Source organism: Pygoscelis adeliae, unplaced genomic scaffold (genome assembly GCF_000699105.1).
Source record: "Pygoscelis adeliae isolate BGI_AS28 unplaced genomic scaffold, ASM69910v1 Scaffold137, whole genome shotgun sequence".
Classification (NCBI taxonomy): Eukaryota; Metazoa; Chordata; class Aves; order Sphenisciformes; family Spheniscidae; genus Pygoscelis; species Pygoscelis adeliae.
In genome coordinates this window covers 61,640-71,815 of record NW_008825099.1, presented here as the reverse complement: position 1 = coordinate 71,815, position 10,176 = coordinate 61,640, and the positions used below count along the sequence as shown (strand labels likewise).

The 10,176-nt window shown below is 39.2% G+C and overlaps 1 protein-coding gene across 3 annotated transcripts in view; it reads left to right on the top strand.

Moving 5' to 3' along the window:
* GPCPD1 (glycerophosphocholine phosphodiesterase GDE1 homolog (S. cerevisiae)) overlaps positions 1–10,176 on the top strand; it is a 47,881-nt gene continuing 37,705 nt past the window's right edge. For 2 of the 3 annotated variants that reach the window (XM_009327090.1, XM_009327092.1), the window contains exons 1-2: positions 1–17; positions 7,910–7,995. In XM_009327090.1, the coding sequence (XP_009325365.1) occupies positions 7,947–7,995 (49 nt within the window). In that variant the 5' untranslated portion in view covers positions 1–17; positions 7,910–7,946. Of the gene's footprint in view, positions 18–4,392; positions 4,458–7,909; positions 7,996–10,176 lie in introns of those variants that run through there. The other variant, XM_009327091.1, reaches the window with a different exon arrangement.

Sequence of the window (10,176 nt, the reverse complement as noted above, 5' to 3'; positions counted from 1 at the left end):
CGGGCGGGGAGCGCTCAGTAAGTCCCCGTCAGGCTGGCCAGCGGGGTGCGGCGAGCTGGACGCCCTGCGGCGCCGGTCGGTGGGGGTGTGTGTGCTGTCCTCTGCTCTGCTCTTTGTCTCTGCTCTGGAGTGAAGGAACACGCTAACAATACTAATGGCTTGTGTTTTAGTATTCTTGACCTCATATGGACTAATAAGACAACTCTAGATGAACTTTGTTATCTGCTTCCTAACCAGGCTGTTGCAGGAGGCACAGATTAATTTTCCTATTTTTTTCTTTCTTTCTTTTTCAATCGATAGCTTGTCTCGCAGGATGTTAGTGCTTTAATTCATTAAAGCATGCACTGTTAGGTGGAGATTAGCCTTTAAAACATTTTAAATGTTAATGTTAGAGTGAAATAGTTGATAAATGGAATTATTTTTTATCATAAAAGATATTTTTCCTTACAGATTTTTGTATGTATTTCTATTCTAGCACTGTTGCCTGTAAAATAACTGTAGAAAATATTAAAAAATCAAGGGAATGCTGTTTGTCTTGAACAGAAGCTACTAGTCTAAACTGCTACATAGTTAATCTCTTAGTAAAGCAGGGTGCTCCTCAATAAAATGGATACGGGCTTTGAAAAACCTTCTAAAAAGTTGTTTGTTGTTGTATTGAGTACTGAGAGCTGTGGGGAGCATTAGACATGTTATTTGTCCATGTCATTTCTAAGTGAGGAATGTTAGTATGATCACAAAGAGCTAAATTACTTGGTTAAGATCTTGTCAGCCACACATTAATAATGAACAACCCTTCAGCAAAGAGAAATCAAACCGAGGCTGTTCTGGTTTACTTGCAAATATGCCCCAACCATTTCCTGTCTTTTTCAAGAACTTTGTCTACAAAACTGTTGTGACATAGCTAAGACAGAAGAGTCTGCTATATGGACAGGAATTTAAAAAATGCTGAAAACCATTAGGTTCTTGTTATTTAAAACCAAGCAGATGCATTCTAGGTGAACACAGTATGTCAGATAGGGATCTTGTGTTCGATCACCAGGGCTGGCTTGGCTCTGCAAATGGGTAGTTAAATTGATACTGAAAATAGCATCTTAAAGATATTTTTCTCTATTGCTATATACTAACATGATGCTGTTTCAGAAACAGTACTCAGGCTTTGCTTCTTTCTAAATGTCAGCATAGCCCTATTGGTAAAATTCCTGCCTTTGAATCAGAACAGCATGTCCGAATCTTGTATGCAAGTTTGTTTTCTGTCCAATGTTAATACTGCAATGCAGTATGAGAGAGCTGCTGACTTTGTGGCCGTCCTTTCTCACGCAGTCAAGGTACAGGGGGAAAGGAGGGGGCAGGAAGAACCTTCTGGTTGTTTGGGTGAAAATGAAGGAGTTGATGCTGTAATGCTGTTTCTAAAAATTCTCGAGTGAATGTCCTGACAAGCATATCCTCTGACCTTGTTCTAAAATCCAGGTGTTGTCAACTATTGGTACTTAATTTTATTACATACCTAATTTGCTCCTTAGGTGTACTTTATAATATTCTGATACCTTGTTAGGACCAACCACAAGCAACAAAAATCTGTTCTTCATACTACAAGTTTAATCGGATTTGAATAGATATCATTTAAATATTAAAGGCATAGTCTGAAGTAACATGAGTTGATATTTTATGCTCGAGAGTCTGATGTTGTGAGTAAAAATGACAAAACTGTGTCTTAAAACAGCAGTTTTGTGTGCTTAGGCTCATATCTTTTCTTTGTTCAGCATAGCACCAGATCTGACGCGTGGTGGCTTTTCTATTGCTGCATATAGCAAAGCTTTCAAGAAGGTAAAGTGTACATATATACACTTTCACAATACAGTACCTTCTCCCACAGTGCATGGCAGTGTTCAAATGCAGGCTTCCCAAGGAATGTTTGCAGGGGGCTGTGGTGCCCTGCATCGGTCCCGCTCCTGCCAGCGCGCACTCTCAGCTCTCAAATAACTTGGCTGGGACTGTGGCAACTTTCCCCTGCTTCAGGCTGGAGTTGGACTTCTCCTTGGTGTTGATAGGTCTCATGAGTCTGTACTTTTAAGGTGGAGAATGTCTGCTTAAAATCAGAAAAATAAAAGCAAAAATACTGCAGCCTTCTAGTCCTTGCCCTTTTGATCTTTATGTGCAAAAAAATGGAGCGATATTTTGAAATAATTGAGCATACGTTTACTTCTTGCAGTACTGGTAGTCTGCACTGTGGTCTGTGATGAAATATGTGCTAATGGCATGAAAGAGCCTGTTTGTGCACAGATGGTCTTTATTCTTCTACAGATAACTAAGCAAATTCAGTAATATAGTGATTAAAAATGTTCTTACATTAAGAACCAGATGTTTGAAAGTATTAAAATGCATTACGAGAATATCATGGCACCTAGGTACCTAGCTGTCTCGTTTTAATTGTCTGTCTAATTACCTTTGAAAAATCCCATTAAGTACTTACACAAATTTGTATATCCGGATATCTTAAAAAAAATTCACCCATTAAAAAGATACCTTTATAAGCTGTGTTTTACCCTCATCGAAAAAAATCTGTGTTCTGTATTATCCAGTCATCCTTAAACATAATGTTACCGAAAGGAGTTTTGGGTTGATAGCTTTACATCAGAAATGTCTACTAATAGTTTATTAGATAGGGTTTTGGGGCTTTTTGGAGGGTGAGGGGAGAAGAAATGTAACACATTATGTTTTGGTCTAAGTCTGCTGCTTTTTGCCTTTCTCATCAGCATGTTGCCAAATACCGATTACTCTCAATGGACTAAGTCCATGTAAAGGGTCAAGGTCTCAAAAGATCTCGGTCATCTAACTTCTAGGAGCTTAAATGAAGTTGGTTTAGTTCACACTCCATTAGATACATCTTGGAGAGGATAGAACTTATAAAACTTTGGATTCCCCTCAAGTACTAGAAGAGTAGCATTTTGCTTCCCCTTTAATCTTGGAGTTATTTTTGTAACGAGTTCTGATTATTTTCAATAGAAATCTTCGGGTGCCCCCAATTTAGAAAGCTAGTGTAGAATTTCCTGAGGTTTGATCTGTTTGTCTCCCCTCTCTTCTCCCATTAGATGTCAATGTGTATTTTTCCTTCTAGTGCTAAGTATAACCAGCCATTCTGCAGTTGATAAAGTCAGCTTTTCATTCAGATATATCTTAATATCATTGCCTAAAGTGTTTCCTGCCTAATTCTGAAAGTTTTCTGTCCATACAACAAAAAGAGTTCAAGGCCTTTGGGCTTGTAACTCTCTGCAGTAGAAAAAAATGATCACATCGTGCTCCAAGCCTGTCTCAAACATTGCCCTTAGAGCGTTAGAAGTCAGAGCCTCGCAAACCGATTTGAGTTGCTATTAAAAATCTTGCTTGTATTGAGAGCATGTCATCTGGCTTTATGAATGCTATGAATTTTTATGAGTCTAAAATTTGTTTAGTGTTTGCAAGCTAGGCTATTATATTCCAGGATTGTCCCAGATTACTTGCTGTGTATTTATCTAAGCCTGAAATACTGAGTGTAAGATATGGGACAGCAAACAGCCAATACCTCTTAAAATATATTGGAAAGGTTAAGGAAATTAAGGGGGGGAAGCAGAAATAATCTACTAAAGCTGAAGTGTCCTGAAGGGGTTTTATATACCACCAGACCTGTAGGCCAGAAGGTTCAAATGAACTTCAAGCTTGGAATTACTAAATTAAGTCCATCTTCTGGTATATTTTGACTACAACCAAAAATTATCTTGGTCTTCCCCATCCATGATGAAATTTGCTACCTTATTTTAGAGGAAAGCTATGATATTTTGTGATACATTAATAGTTGATTGTGTTATGCCAGAAGGAGAGTCTGAAAAGTCTTCTTTTCTCTTCTTCCAAGTGCCTTTAGGGGTCCACAGCCGTTTGCATGCATCTTGTAGAAGTGCCCTTCTAGAATCGGGAGGGAAGAGCTTGGGTTCCCTGTTATTTAGGGAAGTACATTAACTCCTGTCACTCTTGTACTCCTTCAGGTGCCCATGAGGAGGAGAAAATCGTGAAAGGAAAGCTTTATAGGCAATATTAGAACAAGGAGTACATCTTTTTTTCTTCTGTTCAGCCTGCAGGATACTATGCTTAAAATCTTTGTTGCTTTTCTTTTGGGTGTATGAAGGCAAGTAAGTGGATTTCTGAAATTGCAAGATTCCCAGTTGCTTTTCTTCCCGTCTAAGACCATGAGGAGAGCTTTGTCTTGTGGCAGGGGAACCAAGATTGCACATGACCCTACCTACTAGGCTGTTCATCTTGCCCCTGCTCTGGAAGCCTTGCGGACAGCCTATTTTATACAGTGAGGTTGGTTGATGGGCAGGGTTATCTGAGTCAAGCTTTTGAAGGCAGGTCAGTGCAGCCCCAGGGCTCAGAATTGCTGCTGTGCAGTCACCATCTCCTCGGGAAGCCTTCAGAGACTGTAGAAGGTAAGAGTTTGCTTTGTGAAAGGAGGAGAGTGTGAGAGAATTGAACTGTGACATGGTGGGGGAAAGAACATGTTTCTGTTGTAAAAGTAAGAATCTCTAGGTAGAGATACGTTTTTTTCTTTAGCGAAGTGCTGATACCATTGTATGAATGTCTGCCTGGGTGAGACCTCTCTTTCTCGTGAGGAAATGACTGAGATTCAGGTGTTCATTGCTTGCTTACATGTAGTTGCCGTACATAAAAGCTGACCAGAGGGAGGAAGTGGAACGTATGATGAGGGACAATTGTTTGCACCCCAGGCTAGCATTTGGATGCATGTAATTGCAGCAGATGTGAATTTAGCTTTAATACTTTTGAACCCGAAGGTTGCTTAAAAAACCTTGTCGCACAAGGACTTCTAGTTTGTAAATCTGCTCGGTTGACTTGGTTATTATTTGTTGATTAGGAAGCGTTTAACATTTTTAATGGAACTGTTCTAACTTGTTTCAGTTCCCCTAAGCAGACAGTTATGACCCCTCTAAGCTGAGGATTCTTTACATTCTCCCAAACAGGTGTGGGGAGAATTCTCTTTACAGCTGTGGGGAGCAGAGAGGATTTTGTTACTCTTTGTCAGCTTCTTTGGTGAGGCAGTACTGAAAGTCTGAAGGAAGGAACATAGGGTTTAAAAGATCACCTGACACCTACTGGTCAGAAGATTCGATTGTCCAGGGTTTCTTGCCATTTCTCTCTGGGAATTAAACTACTCCCTCTTCTCAGGAACCATCAGTAACTAGACAGTTAAACTTATGCTTTTTTCCCCTAAATAAAGCATTTTTGTGTCATGTCTTGAAAGTACAGAATGCTTTATAAGTGCATGATAATACACGGCATAGGCTTGATTAATTAACACAAAGCAGATCTATTTTTCCTTGCTCTGTGCTTACATACAGTGCTCTGCTAGAAAACATGTTTCTTCGAAATAAATGGTAGTACTTTGACCCTAAACATGAATGTAAGTGCAATACCTGTAGCTGGAGTTCTGCTAGAAAAATCATGCCTGTGTTTGATGATGTACATTAGAGTTTTTCTTCTCCTGATATATATCCCTTGGGCAGGCTGAGTAGGTCTGTAAGACAAAATGCCTTTTGGGCAGAATTTTGACAACTTTACAAAATCAGTTTATCAAAATCTCCTTACAATTAACTACTGTTACATAGAAAAGTAATATTCTTTTGCTAGGCTGTTTAGAAAAACCCACAATGTCTTGCAAGTAGGTACACAGAATTTTTACAAGATTGGCTAAAAGCTTTATAGACTTAATAACAGGATTTCCGATTTTCTCTAAGAACCGATGGGTAGTTAATTAATTTGGAGTAAGACAGACATGCTGGTTTTCGTCAAGTTTAATTTTGAGTTATGTTGCATTGCTTTTTTTACAAGGAAACAGATTTTTTTTTTTTTTTTTTCTTTTTTACAAGGCAAAAGCCTGTTCTTGCTTTGGGGAACTGGTTTCAGGCTTCAGCTGTCACTTACCTGCTTTGTAGTCTTTGGCAAGGCATTTTTGCCTACTTCCTCTCACCTTTGGCTCTTCTGCCTTTTCAGTTAAAGGGTGTCCAAGCAACGACAGTCGGTGAACACAGCCAAGGCCCTGAACTATTCAGTGTCATCATAAATGCACATTAGTAGTTTATATTCTCTGCTTCAAACTGAGATTTTTTTTGTGTCATAGTGGACCAGTTTCACAAGTCCAATTTTAGTTTCAGCACTGAAACATGCTGCGCTTCTGTGTCTGTAAATAACTGCTAAAAATAAATGCTAGAATGTGTCACTGTTAACATACAGACCACTTAATGACACATGCATGACAAAGTTCATAAAGGGTGTGCCCTTCATGGAATTCCTGTTTATTAAGTGTGCTTATTTCTAGCTTCAGTAGTTTGGGAATTTATCATTTACAGAAATGTTACTTGTAAAAGATTACATGCAGAATTGGAATATATGACCAGAAGCATCTATATTGCTACCATTTTCTTGCTCTCCTTTTACCACTGAAAAGTTATCTCTTGACATGGAGAGAGGGAAATAAGGGAGGAGAAAACGGAATATGAATAGTTAGAAAAGGAATAGATTGAGAGGAGGAGGAGGAGAAGGTCCAGCAGAAGAAGTGTAGGTGTTTAAACTTCAGACCTTAACTAACTGTCTGACTGCCCGGGAGGAATGAGGATTGATTATGAGCTTTTTTGCCCTCTATATTTTTTCCGACTTGGTATCTGACTTTCTTTAGCTTTTCTTGCTTTCAAGGCTTCTGTTAAACTACCCTGTGCTCTTTGCAGGCAAGGGCTTGTAGAGCTAATGAAAGGTAGATTGCTCTCTAATGTCATTAGTTCTTGTCATTATTATTAAAGCTGTACTAAAGGATTGATGACCAGCATTGTACTGAAATACACTACTTTTGTCCTGTCCAAAAATAGCAATAAGAATGGTCTACTTGCTTGGTTTAAAAAAACCCAACACAGTGATACAAAGAAATGAATTAGTTGAGAGCATTGCAAAGTTAATTCTGCATATAATTAGTATGATTATTTTGTAACCCATGTCCAAAGGAATATACTTGGGTGATGACCGTTAGTCTAGCAACATCCGGACTTGGACTTTGATATGACTACTACTTTCATAAATAATATAAAAGGATATTTTACATCAATAGTGTTTCTGCTGTAATGGGGAGAGTGGGATTCTGCCAGCTTTTTTCCGTCAAGTTATTGTGTGTTGGAGGAGGGTAGAAAGTTGAAGCAGGGTCAATCTTCCAGCTACTGTCCTGGCCTACAGAGGCTGTAAGCAGTTCCTTCCTGATGTGGTGTTTTGAAGTCTGCTTGGTGCTTCTAGTCGCTGATGCTCCATGTGAAAGGCTGGAAGTATTGGTAGGGGTGCAGAGTCCAAGGTGATGTACAACGCTGCCTGTGACAGCAGAGAGCTGTCATCTATCATGGGTTCTTCCCCTTTTTCCATCAAGGTGGTAGTGCTTATCTATGAAACCTTTCTTGTGTTTTGAAGAGGATGCTGAAGAATAGCATAGCAGTTAGAAGTTACTGCTTGCCAAAGGTCATAATCTTAAATGTCTTTTAGTAAAACTTTCAGTGGCCTCTTTGGGAGTAAAATTAGTCAAAACAGGGGTTTTTGAAAAATCTCAGCCTAAGACTGATGAATGCTGCATGATATTGATACTTGCATATGGTATTTGATTTAGTAGTCTTTTTCTTGTACCGCTGTTGCAACAGTGTCTTCTGCAGCTGGATGCTATTTTCTGGGGCTGCTGCTGGTTTTAAAGAGCTTTGTATTCTTATTGCTCACTCAAACAGTAACATCACTAGTGGCTTGCTTCCCTATAAGTGGTGGGATTCATGTTTCCTCTTAGGACAGCAACAGATGTAGTGTATTGTTCCTGAAATGTAGTATCTTTTTGCTCCCATTATAGGAGATTTCAACTATCCTAAGACAAAAGTTCTGCAAGTATGACCTCTTCTCAAGTCACTTTTGAAGTAAGAGGACCATCAGTACCAGGTACCCAAATCATGCTTTCTTCTTTTTGCATGGTTTAACTAGAAGACGACTAAATAGAAGAATGTTCGAAGGCTGTCTTTTCTGTTTTCTTCAGAGGTAAAAGAATACGTCAGTTCAAATATCAAAATGATAAATAATTGTAAAATACATTAATTAAGAAATTTCGCATAGGAATTTGAAAATGAGATTTGGGAATTAATCTTTACCTTTTTCTTCAAACAACAGTTTCATGCTGTGCTAGAGATTTTGATGCTAACTGGAATGTTTATGATTGTTTTAAAATCAGTGTTCTGTCTCTAGTAACTTTTTATTCTCTGGGAACGAGTATTTACATACTGGACCATGACAGTCAGGCATGCATTGATGAGTTTGTTCTGTTTTTTTATTGTCTCTGCATCCCTGTTGAAAGTCCTCCATAACAACATGTGACCTCTACTAGGAGTTAAGGACAGAAAGAATATGCAGCTTAATTCAGTATTCCGTCTGTGCAAAAATGTGTAAAATAACTTTTGTAATCTAAATGAGGAACACAAGGTGTCAGATCATGTAGAACACCAAGATTTAGTGTTGATAAATTCTGCTTATTACTTTGACCTTCATCTTTAGGAACTTTGAAGGAAGGTCACCAGAAAATTAATTAGTGGTTGCCTAACAGAAGCAGATGAATGTGGGAGCATGGTACAGGTTGGCAAAATTCCTGTTACAGACAAATACCAGATGGCACAAGTGTCTGTTGTAGTTGGGGAAGAAAAATCATAAAAACATTTTAAAAGTTTTGACATCTGCCCCATGTTAGACCTCTCCTGTGTTTCTCCCATTTGATTGGGAATTTGGGAACCGAACATTGACACACAATGTGGACATGAAGCCTTTAGTAAGGAGTAGTGTTTTTATAGCATTCGGGAGAAAACTTTAAAATTCAAGAATAAATTGACCTTAGATCAAATGATGCTATAAAGCACTGGTGTAGCTATATAATGGAGTATTGCAGGCCATGCTCTTTTTGCCCTGTTTACAGTGTTGTTTCCGCTGTTGTGATGGCACTGTCACTAGCAAAGTTGACTTTCGATGTGAAATAATATCTGATAATATCTGCAACAAAAATTAGGATTACAGAGAACTAGATCCTGCCTCAGTGATTGGTTACAAAGAATTACCTGGACATATTTATCATATGTATAGCATAAAGAGGTGACACAGAAGGTTGTTTCTGCTTATGACACTATTGATACTGTTGGTTTTGACCGGGGAGAAGAGCTTTGAGATGCAGCGGTGGCAAGATGCAGTCTTTTGAAAGAAGAGAGGTAGGTTTTTCAAAGCTATATGAAACAAACAGCAAAATTTCCAGTTTATTTAGAAACACCATGTACTGATTTTGTCAGATCACCATGGTGAGTAGTTAGTTGGTGAGACAAGAATCCTCACCTTGAGTGCTAACATGCTGCCTGTGTCCTCATCACTGTCCCTTCCTGTTGATGACAAAGCCAGTGGTTCCAGGCTAATTGGCAGGATAAAAGGGCATCACCAGCATAGGAATGATGCTTTGACTCACTCCTCCCTCTAGACAAACCACTTCTGGAGTCAACATTGGTGATAAAGCCCAACACACTGACATAAGCTTTTATACATTTGTGACATGGAGTGCTTCATTTTTCCCTCATCCTAGAGGAAGGAAGAGGGTCACCGGTTACTAGCTGTGACTCATTTAGGTCTTCACTGGGACACAGTCCCACACCAAGAGACTGCTAGGTGGCCAAATATTAGCTAATATGAAATAAAAAAATGAAGCTTCTAGCTCCCAATTGTACACAAAAATTCTGCTCCAACAGAGCTGGCCAGAGCAGAGAGATTGCAGCATCAGTGAGGCTGTTGCAAGCTTTGAGACTGGGCAGAAGGCCTGGAGCAGCTTCCTCTCTGCTGTAGCTGAAGGAGCTCTGCCAGTAGCAGCATTGCATTCCCTGGCAAGAGGGAGAAGTTGAGGACCCCTGAGCTTAAAACACAAAACAAAACCCCAGTGAGTTTAGAATTGCCTTTGAAAAGGCAGTTCCAGTTTATCATGCATTTTGCTTGTGCCTTTCCTGCAATAATTTAAGCATCATTTTACAAATCCTGATTCAGCCTTGGAATGTAATTGTTGAAGTGAGTTTAGGGGTGACTGCGCATCTTGTTCAAATGTTGCCT